Source organism: Cyprinodon tularosa, unplaced genomic scaffold (assembly GCF_016077235.1).
Source record: "Cyprinodon tularosa strain WSP-4 unplaced genomic scaffold, ASM1607723v1 ctg346, whole genome shotgun sequence".
NCBI classification, from domain to species: domain Eukaryota; kingdom Metazoa; phylum Chordata; class Actinopteri; order Cyprinodontiformes; family Cyprinodontidae; genus Cyprinodon; species Cyprinodon tularosa.
In genome coordinates, this window is record NW_024039059.1 from 555781 (window position 1) to 574466 (window position 18686).

The 18686-nt window shown below is 38.7% G+C and overlaps 1 protein-coding gene across 2 annotated transcripts in view; it reads left to right on the forward strand.

Moving 5' to 3' along the window:
• Positions 1-18686, forward strand: part of LOC119789754 (plexin-A1-like) — a 384280-nt gene that overhangs the window by 224398 nt on the left and 141196 nt on the right. For both annotated transcript variants that reach the window (XM_038294813.1, XM_038294814.1), the window contains exon 9: positions 2146-2260. In XM_038294813.1, the coding sequence (XP_038150741.1) occupies positions 2146-2260 (115 nt within the window). The remainder of the gene's footprint in view (positions 1-2145; positions 2261-18686) is intronic.

Below are 18686 nucleotides of genomic sequence, written 5' to 3' on the forward strand. Positions count from 1 at the left end.
TAAAACAAAAGACATAAGTCCACCCTCTCAAAAACTGAGAATAACCATTTCATTATTTACCACACCTACAATAGGCAGTGTTAGGTGGGAAACCACTTGAAGAAATCTTTCAGTATCAGCTGGTTTTCACTGAGCTATCGGAGCTCATCAAAGCAGCTCAGCAGTTTTGATGAAAACAAAGTAAAACTAATTAAGTCAGTCTGACTATAATTTGTGTTCTGTATTTTATTCCCAATTCATCAAGTTTAAATATGATTATAAGGGAGCTTCTGTTTTCTAAATACAGGTTTTTAGTATGATTTAATTTTGTATTTGTTTTTATTTTATTTGAAATACAAAAATCCATCATCAACACCTTTCATGGATAGGGTTACTCATGGCAACACAAAATGGCCAAAGGTTGGGAAACACTGCTTTAGACCATACTGTACTGTACTGTTTTCTGTACTGTTATGACTTTCTCTCTCTCTCTCTCTCTCTCTCTCTCTATATATATATATATATATATATATATATATATATATATATATATATATATATATATATATATATATATATATATATATATATATATATATATATATATATATATATATATATATATATATATATATATATATATGTATCACATCACATGTTGTCTTAGGTTTTCCTGTAAAACAAGAAGAACAAAGAGTCACCTCCCAATGTTGAGAGGGAGGTTAAAATAGACTCAACTAAAGACAAAAGGGAGAAGATGATAAGTGCAGACAGGAATGAGACAAAGCTATAGATTGGAGCTAAAGGTTCAGTTTTGATCTCAACCACAAAGTACAGCTTCTTTCACGTTTGCTTTTCACAATCTAAAAAATAGAGTTCTTAAGGTTTTGTTTCTGCTGCTTTTCTATAATCCCAGATTTTTTTTTCTTATTAGTTTTGCAGATTATCTCATTTGTGTTATATTGTAGATCAAAGCATGTTCTTTAGAATTATTGTACCTCTTGGCCTCTGATGTATGTGATGGTAGGCCTTTATAAAATACCTTAATTTAGACTTGCATTACAGATTAGCTCTATTTTCTACTTAGCTGACTTTGCAGTTGACTACTGTGAATCTCAATATAATAAAATACATTATGAAATTGGGTTTTAATGTGATTAAATGTGAAAAGGTCAAAGGCCAGTGAATCATTTTGGAAGACAGGGCGTCTATTGGACATGAGTCAAAATTGTGGCCTTAACAATGTGCAGTTGGTTCAAGGTGATCATTTGGTTGGGGCATAGTTAGTAATGTAAAACAAGAGTCAGAAGAAAGATGGTTAAATATATTTTCCGAAGGGTTAGAGAAAGTCTGACAGCATCAGTATGTACAGATGAATATGCCTCATGAACAATGGATACATAACCTTTATGTTTAACCTTCAGAGAAGGAAGAAAATTCCAAAACCTTCCAATAGAAAAATCTCTTTCTGGTAGGAGTAGTAGCCCAAGGCCTGAGGTGGGCTCTACAATATTATCAGCAAAGGAGAAAGGATTTTGTTGCATTTAATGAGATTTAAACTTAGCAGAGAAAGAAATTATTAATTTAAAGAGCATTCATTTGACCTGTATTAACTTAACAGCTTAGGAATTATTAACATTGCATTTGGACAATGTCAAGGGCAATGTCTATTTAATAGATTAGTTCTAATCTTCTAGTGTTTGCAAGCATAGGGAAGTGTTTATATATTGAAGTTGGATTCTGTGGTTCTCTCCATGCTACAAAGAGCACATCAAATGCTAGAAGTTAAACTGGATGGAGTATGTGGATGCAAAGCAACTGTCGAAACCTTTATGGAGCCTCGTTTAGACATAAAGCAACACATAAAGTTCCTCTCAGCCTAATGGAAAGGCAAAGAAGTCTGACAGAGGCTTTTAGAGGGTCCCTTCAAATCTATAGAGTGGTTTTTGACCTTTTGTAGTTTCATTGAACATTTCAAAATGTTTTTTTCCCAAATAGTTCATGCTTCTTTTAGGTTTCCTTCCTTCAGACCTTGCTCTACCCTTTCTTTTGTGAAAGCAGTGATTCACATAAGCCTCTACAAAAAATCTGTTTGATTTTACTGCCGCTTTAAAAGTCTAAACCTTCAGCTAACCCTGTTTTTTTCAAACTCTCTCTTGCTTTCAGGTGCCTGTCCTGCGTCAACGCCAACTTTCCCTGCCACTGGTGCAAATACCGCCACATGTGCACTCAGGACGCCAGCGACTGCTCCTTCCAGGAGGGTAGAGTCAACACTTCACAGGTGAACAAGTTACACATGCAGGCTCGGAAACAGCTGTATAAAACATGGTTTGAATACTTTTCCAAGGATGAATGATATGATCAAACATCCACACATACGTACACCCATATGTGTGCAAGTATGGATGCATGGCAATTCTTGCTAGTGCAGCTGGGAGCCGTGCAGCGTCTGAATGTGTGTATGCGATTGGATGAATGAGTGCTGCTGTGAGTGGCCCAGCAGCAGCTGTTGCTCTCTAAGCAGAGCTAGATTTATTCACTTATAAACAAGTCGGGTGAATGGGAATGCAAATGGAGGCAAGTGCTGTCGTCCCAAATGTTATAGTTGCATGAAAGCCCTTATCCACTCGTGGACCCCAGTCTTTGTCAGATTCTATGATTCTTCTTGGCTTCTGCACAAAAAGTGTAGACATTCATGTAGACAAAAAAAATCTGAAATGTATTTTGGAAGCATTCTTTAAAAAAAAAAAAAAAAAAAAAAAAAGCCATCCTCATGTCAGCTGTCTGCAGCAAAGTTTCATCTTTGCTTAACGCTACATATTTCCCCCAAACTTCCTGTGGCATTGCTTCCATTTTGTTAGTTGTCAGATTTCTTTTTTTTCTTCTTTTTCTTTTGTGCTCCGTGGATACCAGAACACTCAGCTATTCATTTGCTCCTGCCACTTTTCTCTTGGTTTTTCACTCACTTCCATCTTTGTTTTTTTGGGAAGAAAACTGAGATGTTGAAAGGGTATAATCAGAAAAAACATGCCATTGGTGCACTCAGTGTGGGTGGGCATGGAGTAGGTGTGTGTGGGTCTGTTTCTATGTGCGTCTCTGTTCAGAGTGTTTGGTGTATGATTTTCTGTGTGCATCAATGCTGAGTTTAACTTAAAGCATCTGTGGAACTTTTTTCTAGGGGGCGTTTATGTACAGACTAACAAATTTGTTGACAGCTTCAGCGACGATTTGTTAAAGTCTTAAAATAAAAAGCTAGCAAGACAAAAACATTTAGCTTAAACACTTTCATTCAAGTTATTTTCTACTTTTCTACAGCTTGTCTTTTTAGACACTTTTACTGCCATTTTGTATACAGAGAGTGTTAAATTTTGTTTTTCTTTTTACAGCTTTAAGAACATTTCCTTTCCATCAAGCACAGCAAGGATTTTTACAATATGCATGTCTTTTATTATTATTAATTATTTAATTATTACTTAACTTAAAATACAATATGCATGTCTAAGGACTTTGCTCAACATAAACTATGGTTAAACTGTCTTTTGTATTATACTTTTGCATAGCACAATGCTGACTCATTTTCAGTGGACATGAAAGGGTTTTCCACATTTAAATCTGATCTGCATTTGTAGCTGAATCTTCATCTCATATGACCAAACCACCATGTTGAGATTATGACGTTGTGTCGGTCATGTGCTGCCTTGATTCTCCAGGATCCTTCCCAGTCCCGCCAGGCGACTGGGTGAAAACCGGGTCACAGGCCCTGGGGAGAGGGCCCAGAACCAGCCCTTCAAACGTATAGCCAATAACTTTAAAAGATGTAAATTATGTAAAATTAGATAATAATCTTTTATTTGTTTCTTCCAATTTGCCATTTCAGCATCGGGGGAGTACCTACCATTGCCTCAAAATGGTTTGGTCGCTGACGTGGCTTTTTTAAACATTTATTAAGGTACTCTGGTAAAATACAAAAGGCAGCAGGTAGAGACCCAGAAAATGTGGAGGCTGAATGTTTCTCTCCTGCCTGGGTTAGTCAGCAGCTCCATCTCTTTCAAACATAAACTGAACTCTTTGACTCAGCTACAAAATCCACAGCTTCAAAATCAGGATCAACCAGGTGCAGAACTGAAGGTGAATAAATAGACAAATCTTCTGTAGAACCTCAAATGCTAAAGAAATACTTTGTCCATAATATTTTATGCTTCAAATTTAAACATGTTGCAGAAGTCTATAACGAGGATAAACTAAACCTAAAGCAGGTATGGAATGCCAAAAGGGCCACATACAGTATTCAGTACATTAAAAAGAGGCAATATTTCTATTTATTAATATAATAATTTATTAACTTGCAATACATGCTGTAAATAATATCAGTATTTATTTTAATCCTGAATTATTAAAGATATATTTACTTTTAAACATATGTTTTTACCTCATGACCAGCATGAATCTTTTTTTCTTTTTATCTTCCACCAGAAATACGTGGGGTTAGGCTTAGTTTAAGTATAAAAAATGCAATATTTACTTCAGCTAGTTAGATGTACCTGCAATAAATAAATACATCTTCCACAAAAAAATCTTCCAAAATTAGAGGTAATGCCAACAAATTTGACAACTTGTCTGATATGACGCTCCTGCAGTATAATCTGAGTATGTATATTAAAACTTTTCCCACACTTTAATAAGAGTTACAGATGAATGTGTTAACGTCTACATGCTTATAAGAGTGGAAGAACCCCCCTGCAGGTTGTTTAAGTGTTTAGGAGAGCTAACAGTGACAGCAGAGCGGTGTGCAAAAGAGGAAACGACACAGGAAATCGTACTCGTCCCACAACCATAGATGGATCACTGTTATTGACGCAGCAGACAGTGAGGAGACAGCTCCAGGCTTCAGATGCATCCCTGTGTTCTCTCTGTCATTGAATAGGTACTATTTTGAAGCCACGCATATGCTCACTTTGGCCAACAGCGGTAGTTTTGTCAAACATTTATCTCCTCTAGTCTCGATTTTGTTCCAATTTGCCAGTTGGTAGCCCCCGCTGAAGGCAATATTGCCCATCACTGCTGCCTGGGAAAGTTTCCCCCTGTGTCATTAGCAGTCAGTTGCCGGAGTGATTGAATTCACAGTACACTGGTTATATTCCCAAAGGCATTTGTCATATTTCTTGAGGCTGACTTCACTTCATATCTCATAAAACTCATAGCATCTGTGAAAATGCGGTGTTGGTAAACTCAGAAAGATTCCCTTTTCTCCTCCACGCGCGTGTAAAAAGATAACTTGTTTTTTGCCCTTTTGAGGTAAATATAATTCTCTGCTGTCACTTCCTGGATTTGTAAATGTATATAAATCAGCTCTTTTGTGACAGCAGATAAACAGAGAAGCACATTAGAGGCGACCAGGCAGAAAATTGCCAGAGTCAGAGAAACACTTGAGAAGGCCATCAATGGGAAAAGGCGCATAAACACAAACAATGAGAGAAACAAACACCAGTGCAAACAAACAACTGAGAGAAACAAATTTGCCTTGCTCCAGTGAATTCCAGCATTGGGCCGGTGGAGCCGATTGGGCCGCGGCCGGGCCCTGGGGGGGGTGGGCTCAGACAACTTCATTTAGATTCAAGGAAATTGGAAAAATAAGGCAATATTAAAGACCAGCAGAAAATGTAAGAGTTTGCATTTTTTATTTAGACGTAGCAGCTTGCCTGCTTACTCTGCTGCTGATTGCATTTTGCTTGCCTGTTAATTATGGCCTTCATTCATTTTGCATGTTGTTTTTCACTCATGATTTCCCAAAAATAAATAATACAGGCTTTGATTGACAGCAAAGCAAAAAACTGGCTGCAGATGTGAGCTGCGGAAGAAAGTAACTTTAGTTGTGCTTTCCTTTTTCTAACTTCATATTGAACCCCAACAAAAAACATAGTCAAGAGCAAAAGTCGTCATTATTCATTTAGATGAAATTTTTCATCATTTGATAGTTAGATGTAATATTTCTCTTTTTTCCCACTTCTATTCGGTGTTAAGCTACAATAAAGCTGGTTTGGAGGATTTAAATTGACTGAGATTCAGCTTTTTTCTAGAAAAATAATGGACAGAAATATCAGTCTCTTGGTGTGGGAAAAATAGGATCAAATGATACCCTTTATAGTCCTGCAGTGGGGAAATTCAGTTGTTTGAAAGGCAACATAAAAAGTTAGTTGGAAATAGGTTCTACAGCAAAGAAAAAACATAAAGCAATATATACTTTGCAGTTATTGGGGAAGAAAATGCATACTCAGATAAAATGAAAAATGTCCAAGAAAAGCAGCAGCCTCTCAAGAGATTAAAACATGGATGTGGAAAACATTTATGGGGCAGGTAAAAGCTGCAAATACAGGCATTAATGTACAAAAACACAGAGCAGCACTTTAAAGTCGTAGGGAAATTGTATTAAAATGTCAAATAATTCTGGCCTTAACATGTATATAAATGTACTCTTTATCAGACGATATTGTCCAAAATTTAGAAAATTTCTATTTAAAAACAAATCCTCTCTTAAAATCTGTGTTTTGCTTCTGTTACCCTTTTTTTTTGTTGTTATCAAATCTGCAAGTAACCACCTTCAGCTTCAGTGTCTGCATTTGGGTCCTGTCAAACCTCCACCCAACTTCACAGTTCTGGGGGTTTCTACGGCAGAGCCGGACCTCCTACCCAGATTAGACATCTGCTCCCTCATTGGCTACACATAAGCTGCTGCTCCAACAGGCCACATAAAAAGATAATTGATGCCACCATAGAGTCTAAGAAGTTCTTCCTCTCAGCAGGTAGAGTCTGCTTTGAACCTTCTAATCAAGGGATTCATTGATTTTACTCCAGCTCCAGTTTATTTTGCTAAAGTAAAACAGAAAGAACCTTGAGCAGAACCAGAATCAGTGATGAGCGTCTGACTGGGTGGTTCAAGGAGACACAAGTAGAAATACAAAAGGAACATAGAAGCACTGATTCATGAATACTTTGTTAAAAAGGGTAAGTGTAACACTTATGAGTCCATTATCTCCACATCAGTCCCTCAGATGATCACCCTAGATGTCCAATTGCTGAGTTTGCACTTGTTCTGCTGACACCAGTGTAGAACGTTCTGGATCCAGTCTGTGTTCTCAGTCGTCCTCACCTGTAATGAGGTGTGATAGTGTCATCTGAAAGATGGCAGCCTGGGGAGTTTATGTAGGAGTCTGCAGTATAGAGACCAATCAGGATCGGCGTCGGCACAGTGGTTCTCTGTGGTGCAAAACAAAATATTAGACTTACAGTCTAGTTTCCTCACATCCTGCATGTGGCCAGTAATTTAATCAAGTTTCCACTGGAATGTATGGTAGTCCACTTGGATTGTATGAAAGGCACTGGACGAATTGGAACTAGATTCTTGCGGTTCTTTCATCAGCCTGAAAGGACTGCAAGGATCTAGTTCTGATCTAGTTCCTGGTAGTGCTTTCAGGTTGATTACAGGCGGATAGGAAAACTTCATTGGATTCAGTGATTACCTCAGCAGGGAGAGAAGAGGGCTGATGACCGACATCTTGAGGATCTTCAGATCTTTTTAGACCTTCTGAGTGTGTGGTCTTAGGCACTAGTGCAAGTAGTGATAGCTTGTAGCGATAAACCACTAAGTCATTCAGCTTTGATTGCAGTGATTGGTGCTTCTGCCAATTAGTGACTCTGGAGGCCTGGATATAAATGCTTATCTCACTTTATGAGGTGTTCTTTTAAATGTTTGTGCTTTATATCGATGCTGTGTTTCAGATAGATTGAAAATGTAAAAAAGTCCTGAGTGTGTGGAGGTTTTAACACTCTCTAAAGTCTCCTTTTTGTTGATTAATATGTTCAACTGCAAATATGACTGTAGAAAATTTAGATTTAAACAATCTTTTTTCAATTTTACTTCTCCTGTTTGTTTTACTTATTCATGATTGCAGAAACTGAAGAGCTGTGATGCCTGTGTCTCTGTCTCAGTGTGATATATTCATTAAGAGGACGCCTGAGTGAAGTCATTCGAATCTGTCAAAGGAAGTGCTCATTATGAGCCAGAGCTTGTTCTGCATCAGCCGCTCAGAAACAGTTTAGTTAACCGCCGAGGCACTGACCTTTTCAGAATGCGGAAATGCAGCGCAGCCTTTAAGACTTGGCCCATGGAGTGAGTTAACTTCTTTGCTGTCTTTCTTTCCATTCAGTTTCCTTCTTTCTTTGCTCGTCACATAACTCCTCTCTCCTTCCTCTGCTCTATTTTTTTCTCTTTGCACCCTCATTTTCTGTTGTTTGCTCTCTTTCCTCCAGCCTGGCCTCCTTACACTTAAAGGAATCCAGTAGTCATACTACTGCTGCACAAAGGTGTTCACCAGCAGCTTTGTAGTCCTGCCTCATTAATTATCATTAGTATGCTGCTTTAAGCTCCAGATGTACACTGGGTGAATAAAGATATGCAGATCAGTGATAGCTTTTGCACAGCTAATTAGAGGATGCATCAACTTGATGACTGAGCCCATCAGATGGTCGTATGTTGCTGTCAAATCGCCACGCCGCAGAAGCAGACGAGAGCGTGCATTCAGGAGCAACAGCATCCCACACGTGATGATCGGAGCACATCATTAAAACCACTGACAGGTGATGTTAAAAGCACTGATTAATGATCTGCTGGAACCTGCTTTCCCCTGGATGTTACTGCAACACGTCTCAGCCAACTTAACAGGCCAGTCACACAATCCCTGATGGCAACCAGCAGTGCTGGCAGAATGATACGCCCAGTTACACAGCATGAACCGCTTCAGAACATGCCTTCAAGTAACACACAGAGGAACCCAAGGCATTGACCCAGCCCCCGAAAGCCCCAGACCCCAATTTATGCGAGCATTCAGAGGCCACAAGCACAACTTTGACCCACATATAGCTAAAAACCGTAGGATCCAAAGGATTTCCCTCTTGGCCAGGGCCCCTCCAAAGGTCATGCATCTAATAGAGTGTAACTTACGTTTTTTTTATAAAAGTATGCAGTTTTAATTCCAGGATTGCCCTATCTGTATCCATCGTTTCATTACCACTGATAAGCGATAAAGGTTTCACTGTAACAAAGCTGATCACAGGGTGTTGGGCAGTGATAGTTTCCCTAGTCCCATAGCATTATGAATCTGACTTAGAAAATTCATATTTAGTCTCAGTCACACATGAACAAAACACTCCTTTTCTCATGTTTGCTCGTGGTAATGACCACCAACAGTCAGAAACTGGGTCAATTTGTCCCAGTTAGAGGTGGCACCCAGAGCCAAACCCTCCAACTTTCTACCTAATTCCAAGACATATAAGTACAAAGTACTGGGTGTGCTACAGGTAGAGACAAGGAAACACATAGCCTAAATTTCTTCTACCCTCTGAGTCAGACATCATTCTCCTCTCACCTGAGGCCTAACTTTGCATCTCTTTAACCTAAAATTCTTAATTAGTTGCGCTGGATTTTATTCAGGGTTTTCAGAATAAACAGAGCTGAACACTCTACACTACTAATGCCCCTTTCCCACTGGCCGAAAAAAAGGTTTAAACCGGGAACAATTGCCTTTTAGTGGCAGTAGAATAGGTCACTGATGTATGTCTACCCAGGTTAAATGACTCACCAAGTGGCGCGTATTAAATTCACTGGGACTCTGATCGGCGTACAGTGAGAACACCAGAGCCAGGTTGACCTGCTATTTTACATCTTACCATTGAGCGTGCCAGTCAGAACGAATCTGGTTACATTCGGTAAACATGACGCAGCGCTGGTAAGAGGGATTCCGAGAGATAAATGAGCGAAACTATAAAGTGCACTGTCTATGCCCTGAATTCCTTACATCTTGCTCTCCATTATTTACTTTCCTGATTTCTGTTGCTATATTGTTCTGGTGACATCATCAATGCTAATTCATCGTGATGGTGTCTCCAGACATTGGCGGGGGGACAGGGGCCATGCAGCTTGCCAGCTGGGGGTTAGACCCTGCTTTTTTTGCCAGTCGAAAGGGAGGGAATTCTGACTATCAGAGGGTCGACACATGTTTGACAAACCCGGGTTAACCCACTATGTTGAGTGGAAAAGAGGCTTAAGTTGCTGATTTATTTACTTAACATTAATGCTCTGCTAAGTCTGTTAAAATAAAATCAGGTCAAATGGAAAAAAAAATACTTCTGCATGGGGTGTTTGTCAGGTAAACGTGGTGTTCCAGCTGATCAGTGTTTACAAATAGGAAAATGGCTGTATGTTATGCCAGAAGAAAGGCTTGGATCTCACCAGCTCATCTTATTTTCCCTGTTTCATCCGAAGCCCACTGAGCCCTCTCCTCTTGCTAAACGGCTCCCTCACTCCCTCAACAAGTCAATTAGCTGCAGCCAGACACTTTCTCCTTTTGTCTTTCAGCTATGGGTGTCAGAGTTACAGCTGTCTCTTCATTGTTTCAGATTGCTGGGACTCGGGCTGTTGATGCACAGCTCTGAGCGGCCCAGCTTTGGAAGCTCTGAAGCTGGAACTGGCACAGATCAAGCTTCCCCTTCTCCCTTTGGGTCTCTCTGGCTGGGGGAGCTGCTTGCCACCGATAGACTCTAGTGTGTGTCTGTGTGTGTGTGTCTGTGTGTAAGGATGGTTATGCACATCTTAATTATTCATAGTGTATTAAAGCTTAAAGAGGCTTCTCTGATCATTGCCGTGTTAAATGGAGAATGACAGCAGAGATGAGAAACGAAAGGTCGGGCATCTATATTCTGGGAGGACTCTGGCAATGCCCTAGTTGTTAAAGAAGTTTGGAATAAATCACAATATACAGTTCACATGGTGCATATATATGTTTGTATATATAAAAACTCTCTCACTAACTTCAGCATACAAAAAAAATAAAAATAAAAATCTCTTCTCCATCCTTTTCAGCATCAGGTTTTCTGGCAGAAATGCCTGGTATTAGGCTCTAATCATCTTTCTATAAACCATAACTGTGACCAGCCTTCCTGCTCTTAAAAAGTGTGACCCCATTAGGGTTTCACTATCATATTGAACTTTGAGATTTATGGGGTCAGAATTCTGTCAAAAGGGTAAACACATAATAATCAATCGCTTCTTATGAACATTTTATATGTTCAAATTTCAGCCCCCAATATATGGTAAGCATGACTTCATGCTCCTTCTTTGTTCTGTCTTGTTTTTTATGTGCTTGTAGATTATTTTCTACTCACGTGTGCACCTTTTTCAGTACGCTCAACTTTTCTCACTTTAAAAGTGGAACCAAACAGAAAAAAATAAGCTGCCTTTGATTTGCTACGTTTCATGAAATTGCACCTCTAAATTTTACTGCATAATCTATCAATAAATAAACAACAACATTAAAAGTCAATCGAGGAGGTTGTGGCAAGCAGGGTTAGCAAAGCATCTTTAGGCTATTCACTGTTAAATTCCAGTGTGAGCGGCCATCTGCCGAGGCTGACTGGGGTTCAAGGAGACAGAAGCAGAGATCCAAAAGGCAGCTGTAAAAGGTGGTCCCGTCCAGGAAACACACAGCCAGGCAGACGAGCCCCGAGCCAGCTCCCATGTCAGAGGATGAAGAGAGCACATCCAGCCAGTCACAGTCAGAGAAACAAAACTACACTGAAAAACAGACCGATCTTGAACATCTATAAACAAAGGTGTTGATGGCAGCAGCACAGCTGATATTTCTCTCCAGGATGAAGTCACAGCCAAACAGGAACAGACGAGGCAAAGCTACAATGAGAAAAAGCAGAGAGAGCAGAACGTTAGAGATTGAACTAAGAGATTCTGCAGAGTGGGAGAATAGAGATAGAATGATGAAATAGGGGTCCCGTTGTCCTCCAGAAGTCTAACCCTATAGGCAGCATAAATATAGAGATAGCTCAGGATAACCTGAGCCACTCTAACTATAAGCTTAATCAAAAAAGAAAGTTTTAAGCCTTAAAAGTAGACAGGGTGTCTGCCTCAGGGACTAAAACTGGTAGTTGGTTCCACAGGAAAGGAGCCTGATAACTAAAAGATTTGTCTCCCATTCTACTTGAATATGTATAAATATGTATATAAATTAATAATTGTAAATTGGTAAAGTCAACAATAAATAACTTAACACAGTCAATAGATCATACGGCTACAGTAGTAGCAGTATGAACTAAACATGCTTATAGCCACAACTAGGAAGAATACAGTGAAGGCCGGATTTCATTATAAGTAGCCAATCACAGCACTTTTCTTCCTCAGGTTGGCTCCACCCTCAAAGTGACAAAGAAAAAATCTCCACATACAGTAGGAGAGAATCTAAAGGAGCATAAAAAAGAAAAAAGGAGGAGCAAGAACTCATGCTGTGACATATTTAGGTCCTTTTCGGATTGATATGCACGCATAGAATGTTTAAACTAAGCATGGAGTAGTTTACATTTACAATAAAATTGCTCATATCTGTATTTATTAGATGAAATTTTACTTGGGAAATGATAAGCAGTGCTAGTTTTCTGCTACTCAGGGTTTTATATGTAGACCAAATTCTGTTTAGGTCTGATATGACCTGTCAACATTCTCCCTTATATTTTCTGCTTTCTTTAAACTAACTTGCCTAAATGCCTTTGTTTTTTAGCCTTATGCTGCCATCAGTCGATGAAATCTTAGAAACAACATTACACTTAAGTTTTTGGTTGTAAATTGACAGAATGTGGTAAATGTAGAGTAAGAGATGCTGTAAATGTTTGCAAAGAAACACACCAGAACCACCTCTTACAAACAGTGGAGAACTTTCCAGAGGCAGCTCACAAACATGGTTCCTGATTAACTATCCTCTCTCTCTCTATGAAGCAGATCAGAGGACTGCAAAAGATTCAATTTTATTCCTGCTTGAGTCCTAATTCTCACTTAAGTTGTCTCATTAGGGCTGGAGGGATCTCAGACCGGGCAGCACATTTGTTCTGATCGCTCAAGGAGTATTTGTCAACAAGATTGGCGAAACTGGGATGGATTGGGTTTCATGGTTTTTGTGAAAAAAATGGATGGATTATGCAGGATGAAAGCAGGAGATGAATAGATAGGAAGGTGGAAAAAAACATGAGTTGTGAGGGAGGGAAAAACGGGGATAAGAGATAGGTAGTTGGAGTAAGATGAATTGAGGACAGCTGTGTTGGAGGGGGGGAAATCATTAACATGAAGCTAGAGAAAAGACGGCCCTTGTCGATGAAAGGAGGAGCGGAGGAGGATGCAAGAGATGTTTAACTATTCGGGAGATGAAAGAATGCTTGAGTGTCGTGACACTAACCGTGCCTTGTATCTACATAATATCTACTCGATAATTCCATATCATTATCTAATGTTGTCTGCCAGCTCTTTAAGCTTCTCTTTAAGCTTCTGGAAGCCTCTGGAAAGTGCTTGATTATGGTATAGATATACATTACAGTTTCAGAACTTGCTTTTGTCTGCAAAACTATCAATGGCAGCGATGAAGTTGCCCTGGATTTTTGTTGGGACCATGGGACTCAGACTTCCTAAAACGTTTTCACATTATTATGGACTCAAGTGTCAATTATTGGTGTTTTATTTTAGAAAACAATGCAACCTAGAAGAATAATATATTTTTTTAATTGTAAAATTGTGCTATTCATTAAGATCCACCCCCTTGTACGCAGACAGACCTGAAGAAAAGACAAACATGTTAGTTCTGTAAAGGCCCGGCTTTAGAAGACATAGCAGAAATGTTGAAAAAGTTACTTTGGTCAGAAGACGATATTAATTATATTTTTGGGTGGAAAACCAACATCTTCATACCGAAACAGAGTGATGGCAACTGTATAATGAAATCAGAATCCTGCCAACAGGGTATATGCACAGTAAATACTAATAAAAGTAGTTTTATATAATACACATCCATTAAACTTTACTGTCCACGCATACTTTGAACATTTCAAGTGTGCAGATTCAGTGCAGTATATCACATGCATGAGTGCATGCTCCTTCGCTGCGCCAGTGGTTGCTTTCCTTACACCTGTAGACACTCGCCTGCTCACATGTGACTCTGCTTCTGCACGGTTCTGTCAACTTTGATGTGCTAAGCACTTGAGAAAATAAACTACCATTGGTTAATTTTCAGGAAATGCCGCCTCTCGACTGTAGTGTTTTATTCCTGGTTGTGGCTAATTAACAGTAGCAGCATCTTCAGGGTAATAGCTGTCCACTTCAAAAGTTTAATTCTGATTTCATATTAAACAACCATATCGGTCATTATCTGATAATTTTAGAAACACAATGCTGGATATTAAAAGGAAAGATCCTTAAAAGTAAATTAAAATTGATTTGAAATGTGAATGTCTGTGTTCCACCGTAAGCAAATGTTCATTTAAGTGTCACTTCCCTCAATGAAAATGGTGATGCTAACATTAGCTTGGCTCGTACAAAGTTCCAAATTTAACCTTAATCATTATTTTGATGCATTTGGCTTCTGCTGTCAGAACAAATTTTAAACTAACTTATTATCATCTTAATTAACCACTTTTTAACTCTTTGAGAAAACATCATTTAGCTTGACAATGATTTGTTAATGTTACTAGCCACAACCAAAAAAAAAACAATAGGATTCCATCAAAAGTTGCCAATCACACGTGACCTACATTCTTGTTTATCACCCTCCAAGTGAGAAAAGTGGGGATCAGCATGCAGAAATGTTTCCACTGGTGGAAAACAAGCCATGTGCTCTGAGATGTAGCATGCACTCATTAAAGACACTACACTCATAAAATGTTCAAAATGCATGTGAAGACTAGAGTACATGCATGTTTTTGTATTTCAATAAAAACAATTTGTATGAATATTTATTGCCCATGTGCCCTTTTGACTGATTCCTGACTTCATACGTTTCTCTGTGGGCAGAACTGCAGGATCATTATGTGATTTGGAATGACCCAGTCAAAGTCCAGAACATAATCCAACTGCTAATCTGCTGGACTTTATCAGTAATTAGATGCCCTCTAAGGAAAGTTAGTTTGTAATAGTTTAAAGCACATAAAATCCTAAAAAGTACATTGTAATTAGGTTGTGAAACATGATGAAATAAAAAAAAAGTTTGCTTTTCAAGACACCACAGAAGGCAAAGTGTTAACCTAGTCATGTGAACCTTTGCAAATATTTGCAGAGTTTACTGACCTTAAGTCCTTTCGCATTGCACTGGCTTTATAACTCTCACCTCAGCCCTCTGTTCCTCCTAATACACACAAGTAATCACATGTGGAAAATTGGTTTTAAGAGTGTTGTTGTTGCTCAATGTCTCTTTGGGTAAATTAAATGACCATTAAACAGTTGAGAGTTGTGCAGGGGAACATTTAACTGAAATGTCAGCTCTCCTGTTTAATTTCATTCCCCATGGGGCCATTTTTCTTCCCTGTGGTTGTGTTGAGTTCTTTAATAAATAAATGGGACCAAGCCAAATATAGCAGATCAGCTTTTAGCCTCTTACTTTTCACCCAAGACCACCTAGAAAAATAATGACATACAGAAATCCTTCCTATTGCTACTGGTATATACAGAGGTTGTATGAAGTTTGCATATTTTTCTGTATGGTTTGGGACAAGATATTTTCCTCAAACAAGAAAAACAGTAAGTATGCTGGTGAAGATTCTCAGTCATCCAGGTCATAGTCATTCCGTAAAAGTTTAAAAAGCAATCCACTGGACTTTGTTTCCAAGATTTGAAGACGTTTCGCTTCCCCTCCAGGAAGCTTTCTCAATTCAAAATGGATGGATCAAATTTGGAATTGAGAAAGCGTCCTGGAGGGGAAGCGAAACATCTTCAAACCTTGGAAACAAAGTCCAGTGGATTGTTTTTTTAAACTTTTACGGAAAGAAAAAGAGTAAGATTCCTGGGAGGTTGGCAACAGTCCCATGGATCTTAAATTGCTGAATAACATATACAGCTGTAGTCACAGGAACATCAATCTGCTTGAGATGGTCTTATAGCCTCCAATTTATTTCAGCTTTGAGCTTCAAGACAACTCTTTCCTTCAATTTCTCTGTTCCATGTTGAGTGTATTATACACCATGTTACCAAATACCTGTAGCCCTATAGAGGATGTGCAGCTGATGTCAGCTGCACATCCTTATGTGACACCCGCAACTCCTTGGCAAAAAAAGAACACTTGGAACAGCATGGAACACAACCAGCTATTTCAGTTTTTTTCCATAATTATTGAAAAAAAAAAAAAACACTTTCATCTAATGCTCAGGGTGTACGAATTGACACAGTGTATTCTCATTATGAGTTCGTATGAAATCGTACGAAAAGTTATGCACTGTACCGTAAAAATTCAAAAAAATTCAAAAAATATCCACTGGACTTGGTTTTCAAGATTTGAAGACGTTTCGCCACCTCTCCAGGAAGCTTTCTCAATTCAAATGTCTGGATCCGCAGTGAGTTTGAGTCTTATATGGACAAGGCCTTGTATTGCTTGGAAACATGCAATGGTAACCGATGAATGGGTCGTTTAGTTCCATCGTTAGCCTGTAATATCTGAACCTGTCTATGATTTCTAGGGGTCGGTCGTTAAAGGGGGGATTGCCATTAAGGGGGGGGATTGTCTCCTGTAGTACCTGAAACCTGTCTATGATAGTTAAGGGTCGGTCGTTAAGGAGGTATTGTTCACCGGCTGGAGCGGGTAGGTCCCTCGTTCCTCTGTGATGGGGTGGGGGGTTTGGTGATATCTTGAAGGGATCATGTCTATGATTGTCTATGATTGAATTGTATGTTTTTGGAAGCTGGAATCTGAGTCCACCACCTCTGTTTAAAGTTGGTTTTTCTCTCTTAACATAGATGGAACTAAACGACCCTTTCACCGGTTACCATTGCATGTTTCCAAGCAATACAAGGTCCATATAAGACTAAAACTCACTGCGGATCCAGACATTTGAATTGAGAAAGCTTCCTGGAGAGGTGGCGAAACGTCTTCAAATCTTGAAAACCAAGTCCAGTGGATATTTTTTGAATTTTTTTGAATTTTTACGGAATGACTATGACCTGGATGACTGAGAACCTTCATCAGCGTTATGCACCGTAATTTCGTACGTTTCGTACGCGGATCAGCTTTTTTTTCCTGTCTGCCAGCGCATGCGCACTGATCTGGTTTTTTGAGGAAAAACATCCAAAACGTACGAAATAGTGTGCATAACTTGTCGTACTATTTCATACGAACTGATAATGAGAATATGTTGATTGACAAGGAAGAAAGGACAGCATTACATATTATCGCTTCCCTAAAGATCCAGAAAGGTGAGCGAGATGGGCGACTGCCATGAGGAGACAGAGCTGGCAATCAACTACAGCCAGCAGAATTTGCAGTGAGCACTTCTTAAACGGGTATTAGTGAACCTCAAATCATTGCTGTGGAAGTTTCTTTAATTTAGAAAGATGCGAAAATTGCCTCCGACAAGTATAAAAAACAAACGGAGAGTTCCATCTTTTAACAGGAACGTAGGGTTTTCCCCCTGCGTATTACAAGGGCCGCCAGGATAAAACAAAATAAAATAATATATAATGTAATATATTACTTTAATACATCTCTTTAGTAAATATCTCACTGTATTATTATCGCTCACACCGGTGGTTTTTATGCTGTAAACAGACAGTGGTCATGTGACTGCCTATCTTCTATATGTAGCCCTACTGACTGATTACAAGATTACAGGCACCTGTGATGCTAATCAGTGGACACACCTTGATGTCCCTTTGGTGACATTTTTAGTCTTTCTAGGGATAGCATCATTTTGTCTTGACCTGTTTCATCAGTTTATTTTTTAGAATTATTTTATTTCATGTCTGACTTTCATTTCTTTATTTCCATAGCCTTTTTGGTATTCAACATATTTCAGTCACAATGGTGTGTTTTTAGATTTCACAAAATGAGGGTCTACCAAAAATATTGTTCACACGAGTGTATGAGAAGTTATTGTTGCAGAACTTAACATCTTTCAGTTTGGGATATTCAGACATGTTTTTAAGTTTGGTATACAACATTTCAGTCTTTTATGTGTTTAACAGTATTCTTACACGGTTAACATGAAGTATGTTGTCTTATTACAACATTTATTGTATTAAGAGTGTAATAGATTAATTGCTAGAGTGAACTGAAACTCTTCTTAAAAGGTGGAGGAGCAAAACATTAAGGCTTTCCTCTAGAAAGCAATAGAGTGGGTTTATAGCATAATGATAAATTAGCACCTTGTCAGGTGCATTACGTTACTTAATTTATTTATAAAGCACTTTAGAACAAAGTGAAGCACAAGTTAAATCAAGAATAAAAGATAAAACTAGGAAGAACAATAAGAAAAGACAGTTAAACAGAACAATGGCATCTATAAAGCAGTAAGAATAAAAGGGGAAAAGACTCAGACAATGCCAAAAACTAAAGAATGAAAATGCATTCTTCATAAAGTTTTAAAAGTAGAATGTCTTGCTTTTCTTTATGAACGTCTGACATGAGCTGAAACACTAAAGCCTCCGTCCCATTTGAGATTCTGCTTAGACCTTGACATCTCTAGGAGCAGCTGCATGCTCCATTTCAACCTGAGGAGTCGAGCAGGAGAATATGGGGAAAGCTGCTCAAAGAGGCAAGAGGGAGAAAGACCATATAAAAGTTTAACCAAAGAATCTTAAAATTACCTAACAAGTTAACAGGCAGAAACTCAAAACCCTTTCAGGT